The sequence below is a fragment of the Pseudorasbora parva genome, chromosome 24 (genome assembly GCF_024679245.1).
Source record: "Pseudorasbora parva isolate DD20220531a chromosome 24, ASM2467924v1, whole genome shotgun sequence".
NCBI classification, from domain to species: domain Eukaryota; kingdom Metazoa; phylum Chordata; class Actinopteri; order Cypriniformes; family Gobionidae; genus Pseudorasbora; species Pseudorasbora parva.
The window spans coordinates 23090382-23105747 of record NC_090195.1 but is presented as its reverse complement, the minus strand read 5'-3'; the positions used below and the strand labels follow the sequence as shown (position 1 = coordinate 23105747).

Sequence of the window (15366 nt, the reverse complement as noted above, 5' to 3'; positions counted from 1 at the left end):
AGCGACTGCAGTTCATGTACAAAGGAAATTAGTGCTACGCTCAGAAGTGCACATGCAAAGTGAATGTCAGTGTGAGAAAGAGCTCCCTCTAGAGACACTGACGCAACAGAACAGTTTGACAGCTGCATATTGTGCTTAAAGGTGCTCTATGCAGGATTTTTGCAGTAAAATATCCACTAAAAATCACCAGGCTAATGTTATATTTTTTGTTCAGTTGAGTTTTTACAATATCCCAAATGTTTCCAACTATTTGTAAATCGTGAGAAAATCGCTATTTTAACCAAGGGCCCGGGACGTCTAAGGGAATCGCCCTGTAAATTGCGTAATATCTGCTTTACCCTCGGTTTCCGTTTTATTTGGCAGAAATGCTTTACTCTTACTGCAGTGCAACAAGTATCATAGGAGATTGCGTAACAATCGCTCCAGCAGCCTTGCTCAGCTTCCTCTACACTCGGTCCTGCTCTGCTTCATACTACAGTAACGCTAATAACCGCATCCATGAACATTATTTCTGCCTGAGTCCTATCCTGATTCTTTTCCACCGGCTGTGAGGTGAAGACCATTTGTTCCAAGATTCTGAGCTCAAACTTGGCGTCATCAAGCTATGAATTTGTTTTCGTTCTCAAGCTGACGGAAAAGTTACGTAATGCAGCTTTAACATCTCAGCAACCACCCCAAAACAGCCTTTGTGGCAGGATCACTTCAGAAAAATTATTTTAAAATGAATCAGAATCAAACATAAAAGTTTAAATGATTGCAGAATTCCATTCCACAGATACTGGTTTTATAAAATCTGCCAAACTTTTCAGAGCTTTAATTACTCTGAAGGAACTACGTTCAAATTTGTATAATCCAAAATTAAATGAATATCAAATTTTTGTTTTTCCTACCAAATATGGTATTTAGCTATCAGACATCACACATCCAACCACACAGGAAATTTCACACACTATTAAATCTAAATTAAAGTTAAACCAAAAGTTAAATGCTACTTTTAAGTTTCTTGTGCACACGTGAAAGTGTATATATTTATATATATATATATATATATATATATATATATATATATATATATATATATATATATATATATATATATATATATATATTTGTATTATTATTATTTATTTATAATGCAGCAACTTAAACTTCTATTTTTCTTTTTCTTTTTTGACAGGTGCTGGAAACCCAAAGTGTGAGATTGCCATTGTCTTATGCAGGAGCAAGTCACTGAACTCAAACAGCAACAGGTACTGGATCTCTGACACGCATGCCAAAAACGTATTTCTATCAGCAAAATAGCCAGGTTAAATGTTTGGCACTGTATAATAAATATGATCACTTTCTGGACCTGAATTGTGTTAGGCAGGCTGGGCAAATTCCCTCACACAGATTCTTTTGAAAAATGTATTGCTGATGTTGGCAGATCTTTTGCAAATACACGCACACACATTCTGGCATGAGATTCTGTGGTCAGCTCTGAGATCTGCTTTGCCTGCATTCTTTCACTAAGCTGACTATATAGGCTTTAATCCCATTTTACTGCCAAGCATATTAAAAATGTACTACTCTCAGATACAAATTTAGAGACATAGAGTTTAAATAGAGAAATAGAATTGTGCTGTTGCAAATATGAACAATAACTGGTATATATATAACACATGTTCATGACTCTCAAGCTGAAAATACAGAATTATTTTAGACAAATATGCTTTCGATCTGTCACTGACTAGATATATTTAAAAAAAATAAGGGCCACTTTTCTGGAAACATAAGACATTTGGTAATATCAGGACCCACAAACATTTTGGGGTGAACTGTACACAATATAAATTGTCATTACTCGTGATACATATTGTTGCATTTAACACAATATACTGTTATACCCTTACACATACTGTTCGAAAGTCTGTGCTCTATAGGATTTTTTTAAAAATGTTTTGAAAGAAGTCTCTTCTGCTCACCAAGGCTGTATTTAGTCAAGGTCATTTGGAGTAAGAAAACAGATTCTTCTACTGTTCTTTAGGCCTCTTATAATGAGTATATTGCAATATTGCATAATTCTGTTATGTCAGAAACAAAGTTGTTTAATCAACTAAAAATCTGTTGAAAAATTGTAGGTCAGCCCGTTGAGAAGCTTTATGATTCAGCTTATTATAACAACTTGTTAAGGCTGGCTAATAATATGGTTTTTGACCCTAATCATGTCCTACACAAAGAGTTTGAATTATTACCATCAAATCGGAGGTACAGAGTCCTAAGATTCAACAAAGTGAGTCTGAAACACTCTTTTGTTTATCAGGCTACCTTACAGTTTGAAAAATCACTTAGGTAGAAATACACAGTATGGAGAAGGTGGATTAATGTATGTGGGTTGTTGTGAACATAGATACTGCTGTGCAAGAACAATTGACTTGTGTATATATATATATATATATATATATATATATATATATATATATACAGCAGTGGTTAGGGTTCAGCATGGGCACCCTGACTGGTCTGCAGCTATGCAGCCTGATACGCAACAAACTGTGATGCACTGTGTATTCTGACATCTTTCTATCACAACCAGTATTAACTTCTTCAGCAAATCGAGCTAATAGTAGCTTGTCTGTTTGATTTGAACATACTCCCCACATGCATCAGTGAGTCTTGGCCACCCATGACCCTGTCGCTGGTTTCCCTCTGTTCCTTCCTTGGGGGCCACTTTTTGATAGATACTGACCACTGCAGACCCACAAGAGCTGCAGTTTAGGAGATGATCTTACCCAGTTGTCTAACCATCACAATTTGGCCTTTGTCAAACTCGCTCAAATCCTTATGCTTGGCCATTTTCTTGCTTCTAAAACATCAACTTTGAGGACTTGCTGCCTAATATATCTCACTCACTAACAGGTGCTGTGATGGAGAGATCATTTGTGTTATTCACTTCACCTGTCAGTGGTCATAGTATGCATACTTGTATATGTTTTGATTCTCTTTTTTATGACATGGTATCATGCGAGCTCGCTAATTCTTTCTCTCCCTCTATCTTGCTCCAAGTCTTCTTTTGTTTCCTGCTTCCTTCTCCTCCATGTCTTTTGTGGTTGTTTTTTTCTTTTCTTTTCTTTTTACAGAATCATTTAATTCCGTCTTCTGTCTGCTAACAGTACATGCTTTCTGCAGTGAATAGCGACTGCAGTAAATAGCGACCTTGGCAGTGGAAAAGAATTTTCTCTTATCTGCATTTTATTTGAATCCAAGTAGTGCAAAGATAAAACTGCTTCATCCTCATATCTCATGAATATCTCTTACGGAAGACACATTCTATGGACTTTGTTTCTGAATGAACTATAGGAAGATGAGAGTTTTCTTTGATGTTTTAAAAACTTAAATTTGATGTACAATGTTATGAAAACATTCTGGACCATATCTAGTCAGAATATCATAACGTCTTGATTGTGGAATTTTTTACAAAAGCACCATAGCAACCACAGGCAACATGTTAAAAACACAAAGTAAAAACTGTATAGAAATTCTGTTCATCACTGGATGTGAACAAATCATGTACTCTGTGTAAAATATGTACATAAAACATTCTCCTACTTAATTATGATAAATTAAGTAAAATATGTACATAAAACATTCTCCTACTTAATTATGATAAATTAAGTAAAATATGTACATAAAACATTCTCCTACTTAATTATGATAAATTATATGAATGTGTTACGTGTAAAATGGTCATTGTAAAGTGTTACTGTCTGCTCACTGTTTTTTGTTTGTGTAAATTTGCAAATGTTTTTCAGGCATGGGTTGCACACCATGATCCTGGTCCCTTTGAAGACTCCAGGAGTGAAGAAGATTAGGCCGCTTACTGTTTTTGGACAGGATGGTGAGTTCTGAGTAACACAATCTGCAGTGCCACATGAAGCTTATCAGATCGTCAACTCAGGTTCCCTCTTTTGACAGTCTTTTTTCATCTCTGTGCTTTAAAGCCTCTCTCTCACTTTCTCTACAATATTCTCTGTTTGGTTCTCTCTGTTCTTCTACACCTGGCTTTTTACCATATCTTTCTAGGATATTTGATGACACAGATTAAAGAGGGCTTCCTTGCTTTTACTACATGGTGAAATATTGTTTATTTCTGTAGATGCGATCCATGGTGGCCATTTTGAGATCCACTTTGACAGTGTGAGGGTTCCGGCTTCCAACATTCTTCTTGGTGAGATTCATTCGTGTGTGTGTGTGTGTGTGTGTGTGTGTGTGTGTGTGTGTGTGTGTGTGTGTGTGTGTGTGTGTGTGTGTGTGTGTGTGTGTGTGTGCGCGTACGCACATACTCTGTGTGTGAGTATGTTTTTGTACTCTTCTTGCAGATTAATGAGCCCACAAAAACTTAAATAATGTCAGCACCCTAGGCACTTACAGGGCTTAAAAAAAAATTCTAGGAATTAATTTATTAAACCATAATAGATATTGATTAAAACTCTTAAAGGAAGCACCCAAGGCTGGTTATAAAACGACTCAATTTGCCATGCACAGATTTATGCTTGTTATATACTAGTTGTGCAGTAGTCTGATTACTGTCTGGTTGCCTTTTTATTTATGTATTAATTCAATAGATTGATTGTTTGCTTGTGGATTTGTTGTTTGTAGGTGAGGGGCGGGGCTTTGAGATCGCTCAGGGACGACTGGGGCCAGGTAGACTTCATCACTGCATGAGGGCCGTGGGGCTGGCAGAGTGGGCACTGGAGTTGCTATGCCAACGTGCAGCTCATAGACAAGCCTTTGGAAAGAGACTGTACCAACATGTATGTATGTGATTGACGTAAAGTTTGTTGTTGTTCTTTGTTATGTGTGCTACATTGGATATTCTGGAGGTAGATTAGACTCTTTGATGCCCAACCTGACACTATCATTAGAAAGAAAGTAAAAAATGAAGTGAGGCAAATAAAAAGAGACCCCAGAATTATAATTAAAGAAGATTTGGGGTCATACTATCCTTGTGAAAAAGAAGTGTATTGAATGTGCACTTGTAATATACTTTAGATCATAAAAGGCTTCATTTGTTATTTAAATACATGAATAGAAATTACATTTAAAGTACATTTAATTTACAATAAATGCTTGTCAGTACATGTTGTATTACACATTAATCATATTTCATGGACAGTAGAAGTAATTATGAAATTACATTTAATTTAAAAATAAAAAAATAAATCACTATTTAAAGGTGCAGTGTGTACTATTTATGAGGAACTTCAGTGCTTTGTTTCAGTGGTGTATAAAGACCTGACATAACGAACTGTTATGTTTTTATTACCGTAGAATGAGATTTCTATCTACATACACTTACAGTGAAGTCACCATTTTGCACTGGCATGTTTCTGCAGTATCCCTAAACGGACAAACTGCTCAACGTAGTGCTAGTTACTCTGCTGTCTTAGACGACAACATTTTTTTTTCCTATGCCAGCCAACGTAGCCTCTCTATGTGCTTCAAAAGGCAAGGGTGACGGGTTGCAATTCACAACCACAATCAATCAATCAATCAACTTTATTTATATAGCGCTTTTACAATCACGATTGTGTCAAAGCAGCTTCACAGTGTCAAACAGGATAATATTGCAACAAAATTAGATTTGGCTGTACAGTCGTACTGGAGAAAACAGTGGTGTTATCAGCTTATTTCAATTTATCATATAGCGACAATGTTGGCATATCAGTATTATATTTTATAGAATTAAATAAAACCTAATACATGAATTTTATTTGTATAATTAGTTTAATAACTTTAATCATAATTTTAGTAGAATTCTAACCTCACCACTAGATGTCACTAAAATGTGCACAGTGTACCTTTAAGTTCAGCTAATTGTATATAAAATACATTTGAACTATAATCAATTTTTTGATTACAATTTAAATGCAGCTAAGTATCCAAAAACATAAAGTTTGCAATTAACTATTTTTTTAAGTGTATTTTTTTTTTGTATGCACATTTTTATAAAAGTATGCTAAAATGTACTTCTTTTTCACATGGGTATCCTGATGTTGTGTTGTAGAGGAAGCCATTCGTCTTTCAGGATTGTCTAATAGACCATGGAGTGGATGAGTCTTCTGTTTAAATATTATTGTGCATAGAGAGTCTTAGACCTCAGTAATGCAAGATGCTTGCCAGAGGAATCTTTTGGAATCTGCTCTGATTGATCGTTGGCTGGCCTTACCTCCTAGCCAACTGCTCATTACTGACACCAAGTGGATGAGATTTGTATTGCAGTTAATGTATTTGTAATTCATGTATCAATATTGTAATTTAGTTTAGTCAGTGTGTTATTGTTCAGGTGTAATAATGGGGTTTGTTTCTGGCTCTAGGAGGTGGTAGCTCATTGGATAGCTGAGTGTCGAATTGCCATTGCGCAGACACGTCTGTTAACATTACATGCTGCTCACACACTGGACACACAGGGCAACAAGGCTGCAAGGAAACAGGTAAAGTTTTTCTCTGATACGATCTGACATTCTTTGAACTGCATTTGAAATAATTAAATTTACTTGACACATTAAAGTCTGCCTTACTCCTGTATGTCTGTCTCTCACATTGTTAAAGGTGTCATGAACTGGCTTTAAAAAAAAATTATACTGTTGTGTGAGGTCAACTAATGATGTTTGTGTGTTTTTTACATTCAAAAACATTATAACTAATAAGTAATAGGCTATTTTCTACACTGGTTTTGAGGCTCTCTCCAAAACGCTGGCTTTTGGTGGGCGTGCCACACTGGAGACTTAGAAGTAAACGCCCACGGCTAGGATTGGAGAAGATTTGCATATTTAATGAGCTTAAGCTCCCCTGTCAGTTCATATCATAGACTGTAAAAAAATATGGACGTAGTGTCCGTGATGTCACCCATAGGATTCCCGTTCTGAATCTTAAAGTAGGTCATCGCGTGTCACTCCCGGAAAACAGAAAATGGGCAAAACGACGGGATGTGGGCGGAGCTTAGGTGATTACTATAGACGGCAGATAAATGGCTATCCACCTGTAACCACGCCCTTAATTATGCAGAACTTTAAGGCGTTATATAAAGTAAACAAATTAGTTTTAAAAAAATTCACCCCCCTCACAGTTGTCATGAAGATCAAAATTAACCTTATAGGCCAAAACCACAATTTGTACCAGGCTGTAAACGTGTTTTTTTCTGCTGTAAAGTTGAGAATTTTAACCTGGGGCTCAAAGAGATTCTGCTCCCTTCTGGAGCCTAGTGGCCAGTTGAGGAATTGCAGTTCACATTTCTTCTGTATTGGCTTCAAGAGAGATTGCGGGAGGTTGGTTCACATGAGGGAGAGGAGAGATTGAGGGAGAAGCGGCAACCGGAAGGATTTTCTCAATCACAGGGCTCATAAACATCTTTATTAAACAAACACAATGATTTATTTATTTTTTATCCACCCGCGATTGATTGGACTATTATTTAAATATTACACATAGCCCACAAGATCGGACGATATAAGGGTGAACCACACACACACACACACATACATGTGCGCATGCCACCCTTCAGATGTCAACTTGAGAGAGAGAGAGAATTGCAGAATAAGAATATAATGAGATTCATCGGCCTGCCGGGCTTTGCGAGCCCTGGCCCAAACGAGTCCAGCGTGGTATGTTTCTGTCTATGTGACATGTACACATAAGCAAAACGATCTATAACAATGCAATACTATCACATATTAAAAAGTATACATAAGTGTGTTGCACCATTCCTGTCGGATCCATATCCAGCATCGACTGGAGATTCATTTACTAACGATTCCGTGGTGAACTGAAGTGAATTCGTCTTCCCCACGTGAGCTGGAACTTCATTAAAAATAAAGTTCAACCACTCATTCCTAATATTAGGGTCCGATGGAAGCTTATGCGGTGACTGTGTTCTTCCACAACCAGGAATAGCGCAAGATCTTAATCTTCCTCGGCATGTTTATTGTTGTTGACCAGCTAGCACAAGCCCTCCATGATTCTGTGATGGGCTACTGGATTAGACGCGCTGTTGATTCTGTATAGGCAGTTTTTCATCGCACAATGACGTAAGTATGAAGCAAAGGACCGTTTGCTGAGCCTGGTGTCTATACAAGCTTTTCTTTGACTAACAAGGAAGTTTTCAGCTCTGAAACTTAGAGGATATTCTTATATTACCATGACTTTTTATATATCAAAAGCTCAAGGGAAAGTTGATTTCTCAATTCATCACCCCTTTAAAGATCTCAGATGCTCCTACCTAACACATGAACTGACACTCCAAAAGATGATAGAAGATGTGCAGAAATCAACTCTGACAGACTGACCTTTCATAACACACACACAGACACTCCTGCAGTTTATCTCAGAGCTCATCTCCTGTCACAACGCGTCAACAGATGCATCTGTAGAAGTTATGTGTCCACGTGGGATGTGTCCAACTCCAGAGAGCAGTAGAGTCTGAACAGAGCATGATAATAATAGAGTTCATACAGTCTTAGAAAACCTGGTAATATCATTACAATTTAATATTGGGATTTTTGGGCCAGATTCTTAGAAATGGCTTTTTATACAAATGGTAAAAAACAATTATTTGTAGAGACTCCATTAAGTCAAAATTGTGTGCTTTTTAGTACATGTATATTATTAACCTTGCGATTATCTATATAGTACCTGTCAAAAGTTTGGAAAATTACAATTTTGTATGTTTTTGAAAAAAGTCTCATATATTTAATTACCAAGGCAGCCTTTATTTAATAATAATAATAATAATAATAATAATAATAATAATAATAATAATAATAATAATAATAATAATAATAATAAAAATTGTGAGATATTACAATAAAAATTGTTTTCTATTTTGTATTTATATTTGATGATATAGCTGAATTTTCAGCATCATTGCTCCAGTCTTCAGTGTCACATAATCACATACTTCAGAAATTGTTCTAATGTTGTTTTGCTGCTTATTATTATTATTATTATTATTATTATTATTATTATATTTTATGCTTTTAACATTTATTATTATTATTATTATATTTTATGCTTTTAACATTTATTATTATTATTATTATTATTATGCAATTTAAACATTCGTGGTAAGAGATTTTTTTTAAAAGAGAAAAATAATACTTTTAAACTGACCAAAAGTGACAGTGAAGACGATAATAATGTTACAAACAATTTAATAATAAATGTAATAAATACTTTTCAATGAACTTTTTTATTTTTTAAAGAATCCTGAAAAAAAGTATCACAATTTCCACAAAAATGTAAGCAGCACATCTGTTTTGAACATTGATAATAAAAATAAATGTTACCTGAGCACCAAATCAACATATTAGGCTGAAATATAACGAAAGTTCCCTTGCATGAAACTCAAAAGCCATGAAATGTAACTTTTCCTCTCATTTCATTTTCCCCCTTATCAACATGTCCTTTTAGGTGCTCCTTACTTTGACATCAAAAAGATTTAAAAAACGTATGCCACTGCCCCTCTAAAAAGTTGACACAATTATTTAACCATTGATTAACAATTGGCCAGTATCAGAAACCGACATGTTTATTCATACATACTGCTTAAAGGAACACGCCAACTTCTTGGGACTTTAACTTAGTCATCATATCCCCAGAGTTAGATAAGTCCTTACATACCATTTTCATCTCCGTGCATGCCATAAATCTGTCTGAAGCACCCACCACTATCCTAGCTTAGCACAAAGCCTAAACAACGGCTCCATCTAGCCTTGTTGATGGAAGTTAGCCTATTTTCAGACGCTCTGTAATATCATTGCGTGTTCCTTTAATGCTGCTAGATGGTGGTATTCATGTATTACAAAAAAATATCCTTATCCACTCGAACAGGTCTGCCATGTGTTCCATTGCAGCTGTGGCAGGAGCCATTTGCACACATTGCAGTTCCCTAGAGTCAGCCAGAATAGTTAGGCTCCGTATCCCGCTGGCTGTAGTCACGGTAACATAGCATTCAGGCTTCAGCTAGAAAGTGATGAAGCATATTTTTGCAGCGATTTTGTTAATGTTAGCCTACCTGCTGTTTCCTCCTTGCTGAGTCAACACCTTGTGTTTGATTCATTTTGTGGGTTCGGAAAAAATCCAAACAGCTTAAGCACGTCTCCTGCTGGGGGTTTTGAAAGTAGATACATGCACACCTATCACTGTATAAAGCCTATTTTTGAATAATAAATATGTGCACATTAGTTTATAATGAGGCCCAGTCCTCCAGCAGATGGGCAAACATGAATTCAGATCTCATATTTATCTTCTCATGTCTGTGTATTCAAAATTAAATGTCTTGTTGGATGCATACCAGATCCACACAAATCTATAATTGTACGAAACATCAGAGTATAATGTTAGTGAGATGTAATCTTATTAGTTTTTACTGCATGTTCCTGTAGAGATGCTGATGCCTGTAAGGTCCCAGTGTGGCTCTTTTTAATTAGACCGCTCTTAAATGAAGGACATTACCAAAACAAACTCGTGTATACACACAGATCTGTTTGCCACCCACGTTTAAGATTTTGACCTTGTCGGAATATTTTTTTCTCTCATTAGATTGCTATGATAAAGGTGGCAGCAGGCAGGATGGCAAGTAAGGTAGTGGACTGTGCCATTCAGGTTTACGGGGGTGCAGGAGTGTCTGATGACTTCCCACTTGCAGAAATGTGAGTAAATTATTGATTCCTGAAAACGTGTACGCCGAGATTAAAGTCGAAATATTTAGAGATTAAAGTCGACATATTTAGAGATTGAAGTCGACATATTTCGAGATTATAAAGTCAAAACATTTCGAGAATAAAGTATTTTATTCTTGAAATATTTTGATTTTATTCTCGAAATATTTCGATTTTATTCTCGAAATATTTCGATTTTATTCTCGAAATATTTCGACTTTATTTCGAGATTAAAGTCAAAATTACAAATGCAGCCTCATTGACATAACAGCCCTGTGCCAGCCGGCAGTGTATTGGAACAGGGGGCCAAAAACTTTCATCATCCATCTATAGAATACACTTCTCTATATCTCTATGGTGTGTTTTTCTTGAGAACTTGTAATTAAATAATGACACCACCAGTAACCTTTGCTTTGTCGGCTCATGGAGATGCATGTTCTGGGGATCATATTTCAACAATTACACATCAGAAAATGATTAAAAGCAGAATTTCTTTAGAGAATACATTTATCTATACCTCTACGTGCTCAATTTTTTGGAGAACTTGTATTATAATTAAATAATAACACCCCCATTATGCTTTGTCGGCTCATAGTTGCATGGTGGTGCATGTTCTGGGGATCATATTTCAACAATTATCCTACTCTTCAGAAAATGTAATGTAGGATTTCTTTTGAGTATTATGCACCTTTAAAAGTTGTTGCATATTTTAAAGCATATAAATGTTTAAAATTATGGCTATTAATTATACTAAAAAAAATTAATCCCCAAAATTTGAGAAAAGGAAATTGAATCGATTGACAGCAATAATAATAATAATAATAATAATAATAATATATTATTATTATTATTATTATTATTATTATTAAAGTTATTGTTATTATAAATAATAGGAATAAATATATACATGTAATTATTATTATTATTACTATTATAATAATTATTTTTGTACCATAAACAATCAACCATGTTACAGCTATTTGACATTTGTTTGAGAATAGAGCTTTTTAGTGATGTGTTGTGATATTAAAAGCATTTTGTGTGGTTATATTTTAGGTATGCTTATGCACGGACTCTACGCATAGCTGACGGACCTGATGAGGTTCATTTGTCCTCTATTGCTCTCATGGAGTTAAGAGACCAACAAAGACGAGCCCAAGCTAAACTCTGATTCACCTTGAACACCGTAAACACACAAACTTCTCCATTTTTTACTAAAAAAGTCTAACGGCTATCTTAGTAAAACAACTATTAGATTCCGACCTACTCAAACAGAAATAAGTGATTAATCATACTTTAAGAATTTCAGTTGATAATCTATAATGAATGACAAATGCATTTTGGAATATCACAATTATGTGTATAATAGAAAGACAATTTTGGAAGCTCAAGTTGTGTCTTTAATTGAAACGTGACTGTACTTTGAAATAAATGTATCTGCCTTACTAATCAAACTGAATGTATATCAAATATTATTATAAAATCATGTATGTAATGTTTCTTTTTAATTCTGTAATCAAATGTACCTGTTTGCTAAATGGTAATACAGCACATTATAGAGCACAGTTAAATATAACTGTTTTGGTTAACTGCACTCTTCCTCTCTTACTCACAGGCGACAGGTGTGAAGAATGTGTGTGTTTAAATATTTTCATGCATCTCTTCGTGTCTCTGTTTCATGCTTCCACCCAAAATTTCCATCCTAAATCTAAATATGTCTTTTTTAGTTGTCCTAAAAATCTGGTGTGTTTATAAAAGGCCTATTGCTAGTATGTGCACGCGTTTGTTTATGAGTGTGTTATGTCGGTTGTCCTAGTGCTCTGTCACTGAATGGATTACTCAGGCATTGGGCCAGTGCATTTTCTCAATCCCTCCTCCAGAACTGGAACGACATTATGCACAGGTGGGATTGTAGTCTGCTTATTATAGACACATGCACACATAGAAAACAATGGAGCTCTAGATTCTCTCTAATTGGGCATCACTGATCTCTCTGCCAAGGCTGGTCTGAAAATTCTACTCCACTTTAGCAATGCACTTGGCCAAAAATCGCCCACTTAAGTAGGAAACCATTGTTTGACCAACAATACCAGCTATAAACCTGATAAAATAAGCTCCATACCCCAACTCCTAGAAGGCAAAGCCAGCCAATCAGATTAGAGCTTTCCAGATTGAGAAAGTGGCTTCCAGCGTGTGCAATATGCATCAGACAGCCAGACTCTTAAGATATGAATGATCGAATGATTTTACTCCAAATATTAATTTAAATCTTTAAAGTATGAACTAATCAGTTTTATGTGAAGAAATTCAGACCATCCAAATTAAAGAAAGGTTATTTAATCAGGAATCTACAAAAGAATTTTAGATATATCTGTTCAAGCAGTGTATATAGACTTATATAACTTAGTACAACAGAATAATATTAGCAAAAGATAATAAAACTATACACTTTCTTTTAAATGAATACTATGCAGGTTTCGAAGCTTAGTATGCTGCATGTTCATATTGAAGTTTTTTTTTCTTTTTTCGTCAGTGTTTAATTCTAAATTTCTGGAACTGTCCGATTATTGTCATTAATAGTGATCACATTACCTGCACAACAGAGTCTATGCTCTTTAAGTACATCAGCTCAGATTTAAATGAGTTAGAAAGTCAACAGAAAGTCTAGAAAAAGTAAGTGGGTCTGGTGCTTCAAAGAACCTCTCATGAGCATGTGTTATTCCTCACATTTTTCTTTCTCTTGGGTGCACTTCTTCTGGACCTCTTCTTCACAGCCTAAAATAGAAATGAAGCTGTAGTTACCGTTTTACAGAATTGTCAGAAACGTGAAAGATAACTCACCTTTAATGTAGCCACTTTTGGATGGGACCCATCCCCGAAGTGTCTGTGAACACTTACTACCTGTTGCAGAGATCCACAGTTTATTATTTTTTCAGGGTTTTTTTTTTTTTTTTTTGAGGTGGCCAAATATTATCGTTTGTATTATACAGTAGAATGGTAGTAAATGATAATATCTTAGTTCCATTTTAAGATATTGCACTATTATTGTTTTTTTTTTTATTTAATTTGTGTATATCATCACTTTGATCTTTTGTGATTTAAAATGTTATTGTGACTGTCACAGATATGTACCTGTAGTGGGTTGGTTGCGTAGTCGTGGGAAAGAAGTGAGTAAGAGCCAATACGAGATCTTTGCGGCTTCTTCTTATTGGCATTCAAATGTCGCCTTGACCTGTCAGTCTAAAGCACAGAACAAAATGTTACATGTTCCAACTCTCTTGTGTTCTGCCCAGGTCAGTTTACAAAATGTTTTTTCTCTTCTGTTAGACTGCATTAATGTGTTTCTCACCTGAATGAGTGTGTTCGGAGATCCTTTGACTGAATAAGATCCAGGCCGTTGAGTGAGTTGAGCTTGTCTCCGCATCCTTACCTGGGAACAGAGAATAGATGTTGGCAAATTTGCCTTATGATCACAGAAATTGTCACTTTATAAATGTTTATTATTTCAAAAAACAATATTCTTTCTATTTTTTATTCATCATACAAACCAAAAATAAAATATTATCACAGTTTTCACAAAAATAAGGAGCACAAATGTTTTTAACATTGATAGTAATACGTTTCCTGAGCACCAAATCAGTATATTATTTCTGAAGGCTCAAGTGACACTAAAGCCTGGAGTAATGACGGTTGAATGCTGTGTCATCACGGGAATACATTACATTTAAAAATATATTAGTTTTCACAATATTGCAGTTTTATTGTATTTTGATCAAATAAATGTAGCCTTGGTGAACATGACTTTTTAAAAACACAAAAAAATCGTTCTGACCCCAAACTTTTAGAACTGTGCCACAGACTCACCAGAGAAGAGAAGGGCTCGTCTTCAACCTATAAAAAAAACACGAAAAAGGATTATTCTTGGGTTAAGAATTATTTTATCAGCAACTTATTGATACAAACTAGTGTTTTTCTGGACTCCACAGTTGGTTTTGTAAAGATAGCAATCTTTGGAGATTGTTTGTTTAAAAAAAAAAATCCATAATAGTGACCGTTTGAGCCAGACATTTGGTTTTTGTATATTAGCAAATAAATATTGAATAAAGCTGTGATAATTGGCCACTATATATTACCTCTCAGTGCACTTATACAGTTATATATGCTTTGTAATTAAAACCTGTCTTCACGACCGAGCCACTATTTGGTTTTATTAAATTATTTATTTGTTCATCATTTTAAACTTCTTTTAAGTAACTAAAATAAATAAGGTTAAACTCTCTCAGCACTCCTACTCCTTCCTCCATTTCATCCCTCCTTTTCCAGCCTCAATATTTTAAAGTGTACTGCATTCCTTTAAAACAATTTAGAGATTAAAGAAGCACAGCATTTATGGTGTTTCTTTCATTATTAACCAGCCACATCTACCAGAGATCAGCACATAGTTCCCTATAGAAGATTCAGAGCCAAGAAAAAGAAAGCATCGTTTTCCAAGTACTGTTATACTATTAAAATTTGTCCGAACCTACCAAACTGAAGCTGAAGTGCAATCTTAAAAGAGTACATGTTTGTGTGATAGTTCACGAACAGGTGTGTGTATTCATGTCTGTATGTTAACTTTGGACATGAGACAGAGAAATGGAAAACTTAGTAAGTGGAAAGTCAAGTACCA

At 35.1% G+C, this 15366-nt stretch overlaps 2 protein-coding genes across 2 annotated transcripts in view; one reads left to right on the top strand and one right to left on the bottom strand.

Moving 5' to 3' along the window:
• Positions 1 to 12359, top strand: part of acad11 (acyl-CoA dehydrogenase family, member 11) — a 71477-nt gene extending 59118 nt beyond the window's left edge. Inside the window, exons 14-20 of the mRNA XM_067435626.1 lie at positions 1178 to 1250; positions 3792 to 3877; positions 4136 to 4207; positions 4639 to 4793; positions 6357 to 6473; positions 10579 to 10688; positions 11754 to 12359. Of these exons, the coding sequence (XP_067291727.1) occupies positions 1178 to 1250; positions 3792 to 3877; positions 4136 to 4207; positions 4639 to 4793; positions 6357 to 6473; positions 10579 to 10688; positions 11754 to 11868 (728 nt within the window). The 3' untranslated portion in view covers positions 11869 to 12359. The remainder of the gene's footprint in view (positions 1 to 1177; positions 1251 to 3791; positions 3878 to 4135; positions 4208 to 4638; positions 4794 to 6356; positions 6474 to 10578; positions 10689 to 11753) is intronic.
• A 659-nt stretch (positions 12360 to 13018) lies between these two features.
• Positions 13019 to 15366, bottom strand: part of si:dkey-12l12.1 (uncharacterized) — a 3265-nt gene continuing 917 nt past the window's right edge. Inside the window, exons 2-6 of the mRNA XM_067435628.1 lie at positions 14562 to 14588; positions 14047 to 14127; positions 13830 to 13937; positions 13539 to 13598; positions 13019 to 13472 (exon numbers count right to left, since the gene is read on the bottom strand). Coding sequence (XP_067291729.1) covers positions 13401 to 13472; positions 13539 to 13598; positions 13830 to 13937; positions 14047 to 14127; positions 14562 to 14588 — 348 coding nt within the window. The 3' untranslated portion in view covers positions 13019 to 13400. The remainder of the gene's footprint in view (positions 13473 to 13538; positions 13599 to 13829; positions 13938 to 14046; positions 14128 to 14561; positions 14589 to 15366) is intronic.